This window comes from Thamnophis elegans, chromosome 13 (assembly GCF_009769535.1).
Source record: "Thamnophis elegans isolate rThaEle1 chromosome 13, rThaEle1.pri, whole genome shotgun sequence".
Taxonomy (NCBI): domain Eukaryota; kingdom Metazoa; phylum Chordata; class Lepidosauria; order Squamata; family Colubridae; genus Thamnophis; species Thamnophis elegans.
Window position 1 is genome coordinate 1,938,343 of NC_045553.1, and position 16,768 is coordinate 1,955,110.

Here is a 16,768-nt window from a genome sequence, read left to right on the forward strand (position 1 = left end):
CCGGAGCCCAGGAAGGAGAGGAGACCTTGGCAAAAGATGGCAGATGAACTGGCGTGGTTTGGAGATGGGATCTCTGCCCGGGAGAACTTTTTATAGCGCCTGCATTTATTGGCGGGCCGCAGCGGGGAGGGGGATCCTCACCAAAGGTTCATCTCAGACTGCATGAATTGTTCTTCAAATGGGACGCTATGTTTTTTACGCTGGGGAGGAAAGATTCCGCGCCCCCCCTAGTTGCATTTTCTTTCCAAGTAACGTTTTTAAAAGTTCTCACCGATTTAAGGCGACATTGAGAAGCCGAATAAAAAAACGCAAAGCCTTCGTTTTTTTTGAGGGGTGGGAGATAAAACACACGAACGCTGATCTTATTTTTAATTTTTTTATGGTAAAAACATAAACACAATGACAAAACACACACAGCGTTTACAAATCACGTCAGAACTACATGTCCCTCCTTACAGCAGATAATGGTGGCTCTTCACAAACACTATTCCCTCCCAAGACATTTTCTGTGTAATTTTACACTTTAATCTATTATTTCTTCTCTTACTTATCAATCTGGTTATTTGTATCAGGGCAGTCTCTCATTCTTCTTCTACTAATGTCAATTTTCCTAGCCTTGTAAATCCTACTTTTCTTAAGACTTTTGCCACGAGTTCCACTTCTTCCATAATACAAACTACCTTGTTCAAATCTTTATTTCTCTCCTCTAGCCACTTGTGCCATTTCCCCAAATTAAAGAATGCTTGCTTCTTCCTTCCTTGGTCGAATTTCCATCTTGCGTGTCTAGGGTTCTTCTCTAATGCAAAATGCAAAGCCTTCGTTTTGGGTGGGATATAAAACACATGAATGCGGATCTTTTGGTGTGTGTTTTCTATTTATTCTCTCTCTATGCTCTACGTTCTCTCCCTCTCTCTGTTCTCTCTATGCTCTCTCTTCATCGCTATTTCTCTCTTGCTCTCTTTTCTCTGCTCTCCTTTTCTCTCTCCCCTCTCTACGCTCTCTGCTCTCTCTTTTTTCTCTCTCTCTTTCTCTCTCTCTCTGCTCTCCCTTTTCTCTCTCTCCTCCCTCTCTCTCTCTCTGCTCTTCTCTCTCCCTCTCTCTCTCTGCCTCCTCTTTCTGCTCTCTCTCTTTCTCTCTTTCTGCTCTCTCTCTTTCTCTCTTTCTTGCTCCCCCTCTCTCTCTTCTCTCCTTCTTCTCTCTGCTTCTCTTTCTCTCTCTCTCTGCTCTCTCTCTCCTCTCTCTCTCTCTTTCTCTCTCTCTGCTCTCCTTTTCTCTCCCCTCTCTCGTCCTCTCTATTTCTCTCTCTGCTCTCTTTCTCTCTCTTTCTCTCTCTCTCTCTCTTTCTCTCTCTCTCTTTCTTTCTCTCTCTTTCTCTCTCTCTGTCTCTCTCTCTCTTTCCTTCTCTCTTTCTCTAGCTCTCCTTTTTCTCTCTTTTCCTTCACTCTCTCTTTCTCTCTTCTCTCTTTTGAAAGAGGAAGGGAAAGGGGTATTTGAATAGCCTGTCGCAAGGACCCGAGCTGAACTCAACAATCTCTGCTGTGGCCAATGATTGCCATCCTTCTCGTTTCAGTTCAAGAGGTACGTTAACAAGCTCCGGAGCAAAAACACTCTTTACAAGAAGAAGCGGATGGAAATAGCCGAGATCACGGCCGAGTACGGCATCCTGCAGCGCACGGAAGAGCTTCTGAAACAGCGGCACGAAGACATCCAGCAGCAGTTGGTAAGCCAGGATTGCCCCGGGTGGTGGTGGTGGTGGCGTTTGATGAGATCCCAGGGCCCATCTTAAATCCCAGAAAGGATCCCCGGGTAAGCCTATCAGGGGGAGACGAAGGACGACAAAATCGTTAGCTGGGTTTATTACGTAACGTGGCTTGTTTGGTCCCCGCGGGGTAGAAATCCAGCCCGTTGTGGCGTAGCTAACAACTGGGAGTCAAAACAAACCATGGTCGCAGCTCGTGTGAATCCAGTTACTCTGTCACGGACTGAAATTTTCTGCGATTATATTCTTTGGAAACCAACTGGGGTTTGTAGCTGATAGTTGGGGTTTAAAGCTCGTTGATCTGTTAGGGCAGGGAAGTCTCCCCCTTGGTAGCCTCTGAAGACCCGTGGACTTCAACTCCCAGAATTCCTCCCTTCATGGTATTGGACCTGGGTACTTGAGAGACCGCCTACTGCCAATTACCTCCAATAGACCGATCAGTATCCCACAGATTAGGCCTCCTCCGAGTCCCATCCGCCGGCCAATGCCGACTGGCGACTACCCGGAGGAGAGCCTTCTCTGTGGCTGCTCCGGCCCTCTGGAACGAACTCCCCCGTGGAGATTCGAACCCTCACCACCCTCCAGGCCTTCCGCACAGCCCTTAAAACCTGGCTGTTCCGACAGGCCTGGGGCTAAAGAGCTCCCCCCGCCCTCGAATGGTATGGCTGTTGTGTGTTTTTAAATTATGTATTGTTATGTTTTGTCTTTTTTATCCCTTATCTGTATCCCCTTCCCTGACTTGGATTGTGAGCCGCCCTGAGTCCCCTCCGGGGAAAAGGGCGGCATATAAGTGTAATAAATTCCAATTCAATTCAATTCCTCCAGCCAGCCCTGCAAGGCATCCCCACAGAGATAAGATTGCCCCCCCCCCCTCCTTGGACACTCTTCCGCAAGGCCTTGTTGGTTTCGGCAACGGGCCCGGAGACCCCAGAGTGGGATGAACTCCCCCTTCCCCTCAAGCGGCTTATTTAATTCTCTTAATTGTTGTCATGGTGTGTGTGGGGGGGGGGGGGAGGAATTATCGCTTTTTATTGGTTTTTATATTGTTTTTTTAATCCATGCAAGCTGCGGGGAAGGGGTGCGGTGGCTGAGGGGCTGAGACGCTGAGCTTGTCAATCAGAAAGGTCGGCGGTTCGAATCCCTATTGCCACGTAACGGAGTGAGCTCCCGTGGCTTCTGCCAACCTAGCAGTTCTAAAGCCCGTAAAAAATACGGCGCGGCTAGCAACTGCTAACAGCTGGTGTTTCTCTCCTTTGTTCCTCCAGCAAGCCATCGAGGACAAGAAAGGCATCTCGGGCTACAGCTACACCCAGGAGGAGCTGGAGAGGGTGTCGGCTGTCAAGAGCGAAATGGATGAAATGAAAGGCCGAACCCTGGACAGCATGTCTGACATGGTACCCTCCAGAGGTTTCACAAGGGACAGGGTAGAATGTGTTGTGGCCCGCAAGCAGAGCTGGCAGCAGATTCGGAGAGTGAGGAGGGTTGGGGAGGAACCTGGGCCAGTCCTGGAGTCTGGGGAAGGCTCTGAGGAGGGCTCTGTGTCGGAGGCAGAGAGGGGGACAGGGACGTCCGACAGTTATCAGCTGCCTTCGGAGTCAGACATCAGTGGGGCAGAAGAACAGCTGGAGCCTGTTCCCAGTGTGCACATGCACAGAGTTGCCAGACGAAGGGAACGGCTAAAGAACAGGGGTCGACTTGGGAGTAAGGCCACAAGTGGACGGTGAATGGCCCCTCCCAGAGGGAATAAAAGAGGAGCGAAAGGGGAGTGGAGTTTGCAGGAGACAATTAGTTCACTTAATTGGTTGGTGACTCTCCAAGGCTCCTTGCCAGGTTCTGCAGATCTTGGCCTGGCAGCTCTCCAAGCCGGATAAGGTCTGTGACCGTAAATCCTCCCTTGAAAGACTTTGCTGGAGGTGAAGGAGCAGAATTCACAGTCAATTAATAAAAGGGGTTTTTTGTTGGGGCAAGGAGTTTGCTTCATGCTCTCGGGAAGCCTCGGCCAGAACAGAACAAGCTTGCCCTCACCTGGCCCCGCCCTCTGCCACCTCTTACCCCCAGCACACTGCAACCTGGCTTCCTTCCAAATGTGGCAGGGTCCTTCCTGGTCTACCTCAGCTCCCCTTCAGCAGTCTCACTCACAGCACCGCCTTCCTTCCCCACAGGTGAAAAAACTGAACACTTTGGTAGCCGATAAAAAGTCAAGCTTGGCCCCCATCATCAAAGACCTCCGGCAGCTGCGGCAGAAGTGCCAGGTGAGTGCAGGCAATGCTCGGGGAGGTGGCTGGAACGTTCCCCCACCGCCCTATAGTGCACTGGGTTTCCTTCAGGAAGGGGGGCTCAGAAATAACGAACTAAGGTCTATTTTGGATCCTCATTTATATCTTTGCTTTGATCGTGGCCTGCGATGATTGCGCAGCTTCGTGCCTCTTTCACGAGGAAATAGCAATAGCAATAGCAGTTCGACTTATATACCGCTTCATGGGGCTTTCAGCCCTCTCTAAGCAGTTTACAGAGTCAGCATATCGCCCCCCACAGTCTGGGTCCTCATTTCACCCACCTCGGAAGGATGGAAGGCTGAGTCAACCTTGAGCCGGTGAGATTTGAACAGCCGAACTGCAGAACTAGCAGACAGCTGAAGTAGCCTGCAGTGCTGCATTTAACCACTGCGCCACCTCGGCTCTATGACCCCAAGATCTGCTGGAACAGCTCATTCGAAAGCAGGGGTCTCCAACCTTGGCGACTCTAAGCCCGGCGGGCTTCAACTCCCAGAATTCTCCAGCCAGCAAAGCTTAAAGTTGCCAAGGTTGGAGACCCCTGCTCTAAAGAACTCAACCAGATGTGAATCGGTTGGGGAAAGCTGGTGGAGTATCATGTGTGAATGGGCCTGCGACAGGGGGTGAAATGCTACTGGGTTGGGCTGGTAGTAAAAAATGCTATTGGTTCGCAGAACCGATAGTAAAAAATACTCAAAAAAGGTTTTTTTTTAAAAAAAGTTCCGACGATCGCGCATCGCAGAGCTGATCTTCGGAACTTTTTTAAAAATTACTTTTTAAGCATTTTTTTTACTTTTAAAAAACTTTTAAAGCATTTTTTTACTTTTTTACTTTTAAAAAACTTTTAAAGCATTTTTTTACTTTTTAAAAACTTTTTAAGCATTTTTTTACTTTTTAAAAATATTTTAAGCATTTTTTTTACTTTTTTACTTTTAAAAAACTTTTAAAGCATTTTTTTACTTTTTAAAAACCTTTAAAGCGTTTTTTTACTTTTTAAAAACATTTTAAGCATTTTTTTTTACTTTTTAAAAACCTTTAAAGCATTTTTTTTTACTTTTTTACTTTTTAAAAACTTTTTAAGCATTTTTTTTACTACAGTTTCTCTGGAAACGCAGGGGTGGGATGGGATGGGGGTCCGTTTTTGCTCCCAAAACAGGAGGTGGGCAGTGCTGAGAAAGGAAGAAGGAAGGAAGGAAGGAAGGAAGGAAGGAAGGAAGGAAGGAGAGAGTGGGAGGGTGGGAGGGCAAAAGGAGAGGAAGGAGGGTGTGCGAACCTGGCACTAGACGCAGCTTCAGAGGAGAATCCAGGGCTGGGAGGGATCTGGAGGTCATCTAGTCCAACCCTGCTCCAGCAGGACATTGTTAAAAGTGAGTTTCTGTCTTTTGAGCCCCCGGTTACATGACTACATAGCCACGCCCACCCAGCCACATGCTCCAGCAAGCCACGCCCACAGAGCCAGTAGTAAAAAAAAAATTGGATTTCCCCGCTGGGCTACAATGGTCTGTCCTACAAACCAGGGTTTATCCAGCAGCTGCCGAGTTCCAGCAGCCCTCCAAGGAAGCCCAGAATCTTTCCTGCAAGCTCAGGGCTTACCCTGCACAGCTCGGGGTCTCCTGGATTTAGGGAGGGGGGGGGCTTCGGTGCACCAATTGCTGAGCTTGGGCTTGCCAGGGGGAACACCTGTTGTATCCACACACTATTTTGACTCCCCCCCCCCTTTCTCTCCCCAGGAATTAACCCAAGAATGTGAAGAGAAGAAATCTCAGTACGACAGTTGCGCTGCTGGTTTGGAGAGCAAGCGTTCCTCCCTGGAGCAGGTAGGCGGAGCAGAGGAGAGGGGGAGAATATATAGATATAGATATAGATATAGATATAGATAGATAGATAGATAGATAGAGAGAGAGAGAGAGAGAGAGAGAGAGATTAGATAGATTAGAGAGATAGAGAGATAGATTAGATAGAGAGATAGAGAGAGATATATACTGATATAGATATATTGATACATACATACATACATATATGTATTTAGTGTCACAACCCCTGGTATGCCCAAATATGGGAGGAAGCCTACTGCTTCCTTTCTCTGTCTATCGGCTCGTCACAAGAGACCGTCCAGACAGAAACCCAATATTTTTACTGTTACTGGGAATACCCTTACTGGGAATCGAATTATATTAATATAACTGCCTGATATGTAATACAGCCCAGCATTTATGGGAGGAAAATATCCGGACCAAACATCATTTCTGATGTTGGATTTTCCCCCTTACCAGAGGGAGCCCCCTTGTGGGGTGCTGTGAAGCCATTACCATGGCAACTCCACTGCGCTGTACAATAGAAGCCATTTTACGGCGGTACAGTAGAAGCCATTTGAAGGCACAACAGGCTGTATCTTAATAGAACACACACCCCGAGGGGTGTCTTATTGTCAGCTGATTGTGGGAGCTACCGCTTCGCTCCCAGCTGATTGTCGGAGCTACTGGTTCGCTCCCAGCTGATTGTTGCCCGAACCAGTAGAATCCCACCCCTGAAAATATCCCTTTTCTTCCATCAGGAGGTGAAGAGTCTTCGGGAGGAATGCTTACAGGAAGAAAGCAACTATCATCAGGTCAACTGCATGAAAATGGTATGTGCTGGTGAAAGAAACTGGGATTTCTCTTTTTTCTCGGCAGGAAGGAGGGCTCTTGGAGGTTTAAATCCAGATTTATTTATTTATTTATTTATTTTTAGATTTCCGAAGCCCAGCTGCAGCGTGTCAAAGACGAGGTGAAAATGTATGTTTCTTCGGATCAGCAGGAAAGAAAGAAGTCAGTCAGGTACAGAGTCCCCTGGAGCCTTTCTATTAAATCCACAATAATAAAATCATCGGCATTGACACAATCCACATCCGTCAATTCCAAAAGGCAGCTGGGCTCGTAACAGCTGACATCCGGCAATGATAACTTTTAACACCCTCAAACATCCACATCTGCCTATCCAAGGTGCTTGGGAAAGATTCAATGGTGTTGTTATTAGTTACGAAGTCGTGTCTGACCCATCGCAACCCCATGGACCACGTTCCTCCAGGCCTTCCTTTTCTCTACCATCCTCTGGAGTCCATTCAAGCTCACGCCGGCTGCTTCAGTGACTCCATCCAGCCACCTCCTTCTCTGCCGTCCCCTTCTTCTTCCTTTGCCCTCCATCGTTCCCAGCATGAGGCTCTTCTCCAGGGAGTCCTTCCTCCTTCTCATTAGGTGGCCAAAGTCTTTGAGTTTCCTCTTCAGGATCTGGCCTTCTAAAGAGCAGTCAGGGTGGATCTCCTCTAGGACTGACCGGTTGGATGGCCTTGCAGTCCAAGGGACTCAATGCAGGAGTCTTCTTCTTCAGCACCAGAGTTCAAAGGCCTCCATTCTTTGGCGCTCAGCCTCTCTTATGGTCCAACCTTCACAGCCATCCATGGAAACTGGGAGTCCTTCCTTTTCATTAGGTGGCCAAAGTACTTGAGATGGATGGATGGATGGATGGATGGATGGATGGATGGATAGATGATGATAGATAGATAGATAGATAGATAGATAGATAGATAGATAGATAGATAGATAGATAGATAGATTAGATAGATAGATAATTGTTGTTAGTTGCGAAGTTGTGTCCGACCCATCGCGACCCCCATGGACCACATTCCTCCAGGCCTTCCTGTCCTCTCCCATCCTCTGGAGTCCATTGAAGCTCAGGCCGGCTGCTTCGGTGACTCCATCCAGCCCCCTCCTTCTCTGCCGTTCCCTTCTTCTTCTTTTGCCCTCCATCGTTCCCAGCATGAGGCTCTTCTCCAGGGAGTCCTTCCTCCTTCTCATCAGGTGGCCAAAGTCTTTGAGTTTCCTCTTCAGGATCTGGCCCTCTAAAGAGCAGCCAGGGTGGATCTCCTCTAGGACTGACCGCTTGGATGGCCTTGCAGTCCATCTTTTCTTTCTTTCTTTCTTTCTTTCTTTCTTTCTTTCTTTCTTTCTTTCTTTCTTTTTTCTTTCTTTCTTTCTATCTATCTATCTATCTATCTATCTATCTCTCTCATCTCATCTCATCTCATCTCATCTCATCTTTTCTATGTTGTTGTTGTTAGTTACGAAGTTGTGTCCGACCCATTGCGACCCCATGGACCACGTTCCTCCAGGTCTTCCACCATCCTCTGGAGTCCATTGAAGCTCACGCCGGCTGCTTCGGTGACTCCATCCAGCCACCTCCTTCTCTGCCGTCCCCTTCTTCTTCTTTTGCCCTCCATCGTTCCCAGCATGAGGCTCTTCTCCAGGGAGTCCTTCCTTCCTTCTCATCAGGTGCCCAAAGGATTTGAGTAAAGATTTAATAGTTAGATAAAAAGGCTAAATCCACTGTGAACATCTGGTTGAGAGTGAGGTGAGCCCTAATATTAACGACAACGCAGAGTGGATGACTCCCAAAGCCTTGTTAAAAATGGAAGGGGCATTCTGAGTTCGCGCAGAGTGCGACGCAGCTATTCCTCAACATACCACCCCAATTGAGCCCAACATTTCCGGGCTGAAGCGAGACATTTGTCGAGTGAGTTCTGCCCCATTTTACGACCTTTCTTCCCACGGCTGTTAAGTGAATCGCTGCAGTTGTTAAGTTAGCAACGCGGCTTTTAAGTGAATCCGCCTTTCCCCATGGACTTGGCTTGTCAGAAGGTCGCAAAAGGGGATCCCTCAGCCCCAGGAGGCTGCGACCGTCATAAATACGAGACAGTCACCGAGTGCCTGAGTTTTGATCACGTGACCACAGGGGGGCTGCAGTGATGATGTGAAAAGCATTCATAAGTCACTTTTTTCACTGCCATGTAAGTGTTGTGTGTGAGTGTAGGTTGGGAGTGTTGTGGCCCGACAGCAGAGCCGGCAGCAGATTCGGAGAGTGAGGAGGGTTGGGGAGGAGCCTGGGCCAGTCCTGGAGTCTGGGGAAGGCTCTGAGGAGGGCTCTGTGTCAGAGGCAGAGAGGGGGCCAGGGCCGTCCGACAGTTATCGGCTTCCTTCGGAGTCAGACATCAGTGAGGCAGAGGAACAGCTGGAGCCTGTTCCCAGTGTGTACATGCGCAGAGTGGCCAGACGAAGGGAACAGCTAAAGAACAGGGGTTGAGTTGGGAGTAAGGCCACAGGTGGACGATGAAGGGCCCCTCCCAGAGGAAATAAAAGAGGAGCGACAGGGGAGTGGAGTTTACAATTAGTTCCCTTAATTGGTTCGTGACTCTCCGAGACTCCTTGCCAGGTTTTGCAGAGATCTCCACCTGGCAGCTCTCCAAGCCAGATAAGGTCTGTGACTGTAAATCCTCCTTTGAAAGACTTTGCTGGATGTGAAGGAGCAGAATTCACAGCCAATTAATCAAAGGGGGTTTTGTTGGGACCAGGAGTCGGCTTCGGGCTCTCGGGAAGCCTCGGTCAGAACAGCGGTGGGTTGGCGTCATGACATCATGGGGACGTGTCCCGTACGATTTGCGTGGGGGGCGCTCGTGGCCGCCTAAGCTGCAAAACAGCCCTTGTGTTCCCCTGGGTTCTCTTATCGGAGCTCTCTCCGTTTATGGTGCTTGAATGAAAGGGCATCCAGGGACAACGAGCAGATTACATCTCTTAAATATTTGCAGTGGGTTTTATTATCTGTCTGAAGGGAGGAAAGGAAGCTGAGTGAGGAGGAGAAACAGGTCAACACTGAGCAGAAAGACATTAGCAGGGAACTTCCTGCCTGGAAAGAGCTCCTGTGTCTGGGTCAGTTTAATGATTTATGTGTTTCATCTTCTTCAGGATTTCTCTCGGCCTGTAGCCGTATCGGATACTTTACAGCAACGTTTTGCAATCTGGGCTACTTGAAGACGTGTGGACTTCAACTCCCAGAATCCACCAGCCAGCTATGCTGGCTGGGGGATTCTGGGAGTTGAAGTCCACAAGGCTTAAAGTCGCCAAGGTTGAGAAACACTGCTTTACGGCAACGTTTTGCAATCTGGGCCACTTGAAGACATGTGGACTTCAACTCCCAGAATTCCCCTAATGCTGGCTGGGGGATTCTGGGAGTTGAAGGCCACACATCTTCAAGTGGCCCAGATTGCAAAACGCTGCTTTAGAGCGATTGCTTTGAAGACTTTGGAAGGAAAAAGTTGTTGGGGTATCTGAGCATAACGTTCGGAGTTCTCGGGAGGAAGAGTTTGGATGTTTCTGGACATCCGAAATGACTATAAAGTAAAGGTTCCCCTCGCACATCTGTGCTAGTCGTTCCCGACTCTAGAGGGCAGTGCTCATCTTTGTTTCAAAGCCGAAGAGCCAGCGCTGTCCGAAGATGTCTCCGTGGTCATGTGGCTGGCATGATTCAACACCGAAGGCGCACGGAATGCTGTTCCCTTCCCACCAAAGGTGGTTCCTGTTTTTCTACTTGCATTTTTCGTGACCCGTCAAAACCGCGTTCCACAAAAGCGCGGTCGACGAAAGCGCGTATGTGACGTCATCACAGCGCGACGAAAAAGATCGAAAAATTGAAATAAAAATTAAATTACAGCAAGCCGATTCACATAAAGGTAAGGGTTAGGTTTAGGGTTAGGGGTAGGTTAAGGGTTAGGGTTAGGTTTAGAGCGTTAGCGTTACGCTTAGCGTTAGGTTAAGGGTTAGCGTTAGGTTTTTTGTTAGGTTAAGGGTTAGGTTTAGGGTTAGGTTTTTTGTTAGGTTAAGGGTTAGGTTTAGGGTTAGGTTTGGAGGGGTTAGGGTAAGGTTTTCGCTGTATTTTTACATTTTTAGATCTTTTTCGTCGCGCTGTGATGATGTCACATACGCGCTTTCGTCGACCGCGCTTTTGTCTACCGCGGTTTTGTGGTGGAACCGCATTTTTTACCTGCTTTCAAACTGCTCGGTTGGCAGAAGCTGGGACCAGTCACGGGAGCTCACTCCGTTAAGTGGCGCTAGGGATTCGAACCGCCGAACTGCCGACCTTTCTAATCAACAAGCTCAGCACCTTAGTCACTGAGCCACCGCGTCCTCAACTCACTCACCTGTCCCAGTTCTACCCCAGATTTGAAACTGGGAGAAGCACTCTCCCGTAGCGAGGGGTTCCACATTGCACATACCTGCCGTGTTCAGCTGTAGCATTCCTGCATTTCTGTGGAATTTACCACCCCATTAATGAAGTCCGTGCTACTAGGGCGGAGCGAGTGAGCCAGCCACCCCCCCCCAAAAAAAATACCCAAACCACCCGCCTTCTCTTCATCAGATGGTTCGGACAAGCCGTCAACCTGCGCGGCCCAGCAAATGACTTTCTCCCAAATCCTCCGGTAAGCCCTGGAATGGAAGCCGCATTCCGACAGCCCATAAACATCGGCCCCCGAAGTCGGGAACCAGAAGTCTTCTCCTGATCCCTTTCCCCATCGCCGTTCCATGGAGTCAGCCGTCAGGAATGCGCAAAGTTAATTTGGCTCTCTAAAAATAGCGCTCCCTTTTCAAAATTAAGCGGCATTCTTTCCAAGCATCGTTTAAATAGCCAAGAAAAGAAAACAATCTGGCTTTCGGGAGCCGGCCTTTTTTAAAAAAAAAGAAGGAAAGAAAGAAAGAAAGAAAAAAAGCAGAAAAAACAAACAGATCTGCGAATCCTTGGAGGGATCCTAAGGTGAGGGCCTTGAAGGTGAAGACCCTCCTTTTGCCAAAAGAAGCAGAGAGAAGACCTTGACCTCCGAGTGGAAAATGTGTTCCTGACGCAAATATCTCCTCTCCCATCGGAAAGTGCCGTTGTGTGTCTGGGGGTGAGGGGGGGAGACAGCCTGGAAAATGAGAACGGAGTGAAGATCTAAGCGTCTTGGTAGTAGAAGGAGAGAAAGAAGTTCCTCTGTTGGGTACGAAGGATCAGGTCCACACAGGCGAAGGTCCAACGAAACCGATTTATTGCTACTAATGGCTGTGCACCGGAATCTTCTCGGCTCCTCTTAGATGTTAGATCTAGGCAGTTCTCCGGAATGCAAGGGGAACTGTTAACTTACGGCTACATAGCGATTCTAAGCTAGTGCCTCTTTTCACTCCGCCCTCAGCTTATGCCACTCCTTCCCCTACATCAGCGGTAACAAACTCGATTCAATTGAGGGCTGCATGAGGGGTTGTGTTTGACCTTGGGAGGGGGGGGCAGGGCCAGCTTGATGTCACTCATGTCAGGGGCATCTGTGGTGGCTGAGCACACTCTGCCAGCGCAAACGGGTTCTCGAGCTCCGTTTTCATCTGCGACGGCCTCCTGCAAGAGTTGCCGGACGAAGGGAAGAGCTAAAGAACAGGGGTCGATTTGGGAGTAAGGCCACAAGTGGATGGTGAATGGCCCCTCCCAGAGGGAATAAAAGAGGAGCGAAAGGGGAGGGGAGTTTGCAGGAGACCATTAGTTCGCTTCATTGGTTCGGGACTCTCTGAGCCTCCTTGCCAAGTTCTGCAGATATCGGCCTGGCAGCTCTCCAAGCCAGATAAGGTCTGTGACCGTAAATCCTCCCTTGAAAAACTTTGCTGGATGTGAATGAGCAGAATTCACAGTCAATTAATGAAAGGGTTTTTTGTCAGGACCAGGAATTGGCTTCAGGCTCTCGGGAAACCCCAGTCAGAACATAACCTCCCTTAAGGAGCTCTTGTCAAACAATACGTCCAAAGTGCTTCCAGCATTTTAAAATTCCGATCTAACGCTTCTTCTTAAACTGCTTGTTTTCCATAGGGATCAGTATTCCAAGATGATCGCCGAACAAGAAAACCTCGGCAAGGTAGGAGTGGGATAAACACGATTGGTTTCTCTTTTGGACCAAGGCCGTCCAAACTTGACCCATGTGGACTTCAACTCCCAGAATCCCCCAGCCAGCCTCCCCGGGAGTTGGAGTCTTCACGTGAGCCACATTGGACCCCCCCCCCCCCCCCCAGTTTATACAAATGCCTCGTAGGCCCTTCTCCTAAAAACCGTTCGGATTTAGACTCAGGGAAGTCGCCTTCTGGAAATAAACCATGCAAACAGTTGCAAAGTCAGCTTCCTACAGATGTGGCCTGAGCCAATGGACCATCACTTGCCACAAGGCCTCTTCAGCACAAAACCTCAGAGAGAAGACTCTGTTTTGCCAGATACCGTGGCACACACAGCAGTTGGCCGCAGAGAAACACGGTATTTAGTGGCCGCGCTGTCCTATTTTTACAAAAAGGACCCGCAATCCATTTCCTATCCCCGTTTCCTTGGCAGTTGGCTTTGGAGCCGCGTGCAGAAAGAGTTTGTTTTTCCAATCAAGGGTCTTTTGGATGTTCTTACAAACGGTTCACCTCCGTGTTGCTCTTCCCGAGGAGAAAAGTTGTTCTAAGAAAAAGTTTTAAGACGGTCTCGAATTTCCAAAACATGATATTAATCCGCTGTGCGGTCTTCAGCCGAGATATTATCTAAACTTTTTCTGGTGTTTAAACAGTTTTTTTTTTAAAAAAAAAAGATAAACGAAAGGAAAGCCCAAAAGAATAAAGGAATGAAGATTATTTGGAAGGGCTTACATAGCTTTTAAACTCTGTTTTGGCTCTGGGGTTGAAAGGAGTATTTCATTCCATTTTGAAGCAACGTAGTTAGCTGCCGAAGATTTCTGAATGGAGGCACATGGGGACGGTAAGTAAATAAACCCACGGATCAGGACCCCTCCCCGAGTGGTGCGCTGGCCTAGAGGCGGAGCTCTCACCTCACAATAAGGAGGCTGTCAGTTCGATCCCAGGTAGAGGCAGATATTTCTCTCTCTTGGCACAATGAGAATTTATCTGCGGAACAAAACTCCACTCTGGCAACAGGAAAGGCATCTGGCCAGTAAACACGCAGCTCCATTCAGTTGTCCAGACTCCACCCCACAAGGGATTCTAGGGTCGTTAAAAGAGATTATTATCAGGACCCCTCCCTAAACAGCATCTCTCTCTCCCCCTCTCTTTCTCTCTCCTCTCTCTTTCTCACTCTCTCCTCTCTCTCTTTTTCTTTCTCTCACTCTGCTCACTCACTCTCCTCTCTCTTTCTCTCTTTTTTCTCTCACTCTTTCTCCTCTCTCACTCCACTTTCTCTCTCACACACACTCTCCCCTCTCTCCTCTTTCTCATTCTCTCCTCACTCACTCTCCTCTTTCTTTCTTTCTCTCACTCTCTCTTTCTCACTCTCTCTCACACTCTCTCTTTCTAACTCTCCTCTCTTTCTCTCTCTCCTCGCTCTTTCTCACTCTCTCCTCTCTCTCTTTCTCTCTCCTCACTCACTCTCCTCTCTTTCTCACTCTCCTCTCTCTCTCTCTCTCTCTCTCTCCTCACTCACTCTCCTCTCTCACTTTCTCTTTTTTCTCTTACTCTTTCTCCTCTCTCACTCCACTTTCTCTCACACACACTCTCTCCCCTCTCCTCTCTTTCTCATTCTCTCCTCACACTCTCCTCTTTTTTTCTCTCTCTCTTTCTCTTTCTCTCTCTCACTCTCCTCTTTCTTTCTCTTTCTCACTCTCACTCTCTCTCTCTCCTCTCTCTCTTTCTCTCTCCTCTCTTTCTCTCTCTTTCTCCCTCTACTCCCTCTCTCTCATCTCTCTCCTCTCTCTCCTTTAATATCAGAAACTGCGAGAGAAGCAGAAATCTGTCCGGGAAAGCCACGGCCCCAACCTGAAGCAAGTCAAAATGTGGCGAGACCTCCAGCTTCTGATGGAGTGCAAAAGGGAATGTTTCCTCAAGCAACAGAACCCTGCTTCCGTGGGCCAGGTCATCCAGGAAGACGGAGAAGACCGCCTGGTCTTGTGAAAGCAATGTGCCCGACATCTGGGTCATCCCGGCAGAGCCATTCTTGCCCCAGTGAATGTTGGCCGGGGTTTAGGAGGATGGTTTTGAGGCAAATGAGGTGGAGTTCAGCTAAAAAAGTCCTTGTCTCAACTAGAATAGGGCTGGGGTGGGTGGGCTTCCTTTGTTCCTTTGGGGGGGGGTAACATCTTTTATTCTGCTGATGGACGGACCGGCCTTCCCGAAAACCAGTCGAGGGGTTAAAGCATTGAGACGTTGGCACAGGTGCAATTCCGATCAAACGTAAGAGTCACGCCAGAGAAGCAGGGAGACAGAAATCAGGACAGCGTTGACATCTGGGGTTTGTAGATGCCGTGACACCAAGCCAGGATCGAGTTCCCACAGGTCCTCCTCAACTCAGGAGCATCATTTTCACCACTGGCTCAATTCCTAAATTCCTTTTTCACAATTCCAGCGACCAAGTTGAGGAAGGACTTTGGCATATATATTTTTTGGGGAAAGCGGGAGAAAAATGCACAAACTTGAAGGATGTAGCAGACCCAGCTTCCTGTAGCCCACCGATGTGTAAACCCTGAGGAGGTCCTTGGTTCTCCTCGTAGTTGTCCCCCCCCCGGTGGTCCCACCTGTTAAAAGTCCAAAACGCAAGAGACACAATTTCCTTAATTCTCCTGGACTCCAAAGCAAAGCCATCGAATCTGAAATTCCTCGGCCTTCTCTCATTCGCTTGGCTTTTATTGAGTCCGCTTCCGAATGTGTGTTTTTGTGTTGAATTTTTTTGTTTGGAAAGATTCCCTTCTCGCGGTTATTACGTCGTCGCTGGCTTCCTGGTGGCCTTCGGCCCACGTGGCTTGTCTCTCTCTCTCTCTCCAAACTGGCTGGTCCTTGTTCGTCCTTTGCCTCGAAAGACAATAAAGTTATTTGTAGCATCTCTCTCTCTTTCCACGTTGTCTCTGGGAGGTTCATTGAATTGAATCCTGGCTCCGGACGTACTTTTTGATTGAAACTCATAAAACTGGTCTTGCTGAGGAATGCAAAGGAATCCTGCGTGTGCATTGGCAATTTTTTTTAGTTCCTTCCATTGAAGGAAGAAAAACGAAGAGGTTATGCTTAAATAAAAGGTAAAGGTTCCCATTGCGTGTACGTGCCAGTCGTTCCTGACTCTAGGGGGCGGTGCTCATCTCCCTTTCAAAGCCGAAGAGCCAGTGCTGTCTGAAGACGTCTGTCCGTGGTCGTGTGGCCAGCATGACTCAACGCTGAAGGTGCACAGAACGCTCTTCCCTTCCCACCAAAATGGTTCCTATTTTTATACTCACATTTTTAACCTGCTTTCGAACGGCTAGATTGGCAGAAGCTGGGACGAGTCACGGGAGCTCACTCCGTTACGCAGCGCTAGGGATTCGAACCGCCGAACTGCTGACCTTTCTGAGGTTGGCAGAATGAGGAGAACTCCTGGTTGGCACACCAGGAGGCTGAAGCAGACCCCAAGTTCTTCCCCGACCCTCACAAAAAGACCCCGAAGGGGGGAGACTCTCTGCAGCAACACAAGCGTTCATTGCACGTATCCGTCCCAGGGGTCGTAGTTTGAGGACAACTGATTTAGTGCAATGTAAAAAATGCAAATAGTTTTTCGGCGGACCACCAAAATCTTCTTTAAGGACCACCGGTTGGTGACTTATTGGTTAAGGCGCTGATTTTTTTTTTTGAGAAGGGGTCAGCAGATTGCCAAAGCCTCGTAGCCCCCCCCCCGCCCCCCCCCGGGAGGATAAATTTAAACCTGGTCTAATTCGATCGACAGGAAGGCTCTGCTCGGCCCCAAGGTGTGGAAAGACATATTTTGGCAGACGGGCAGGGAACATAAATAGATTGGGGAAGGGTCTCGGTGGAACGTAGCTCTGGATTTACATCCCGAATAATTGTTGAAACCTCGGTGGCAGTTGAATGGGGCTTGCAAAGTTCAGGGGCATCTCAGAATCCTCCCGCAGGAGACG

The 16,768-nt window shown here is 48.7% G+C and overlaps 1 protein-coding gene across 1 annotated transcript in view; it reads left to right on the forward strand.

Moving 5' to 3' along the window:
- Nucleotides 1–15,718, forward strand: part of IFT81 (intraflagellar transport 81) — a 49,386-nt gene extending 33,668 nt beyond the window's left edge. The window contains 8 exon segments of the mRNA XM_032229807.1: nucleotides 1,571–1,720; nucleotides 3,025–3,153; nucleotides 3,922–4,011; nucleotides 5,763–5,849; nucleotides 6,587–6,658; nucleotides 6,763–6,848; nucleotides 12,724–12,769; nucleotides 14,601–15,718. Coding sequence (XP_032085698.1) covers nucleotides 1,571–1,720; nucleotides 3,025–3,153; nucleotides 3,922–4,011; nucleotides 5,763–5,849; nucleotides 6,587–6,658; nucleotides 6,763–6,848; nucleotides 12,724–12,769; nucleotides 14,601–14,783 — 843 coding nt within the window. The 3' untranslated portion in view covers nucleotides 14,784–15,718.
- The last annotated feature ends 1,050 nt before the right edge of the window (nucleotides 15,719–16,768 follow it).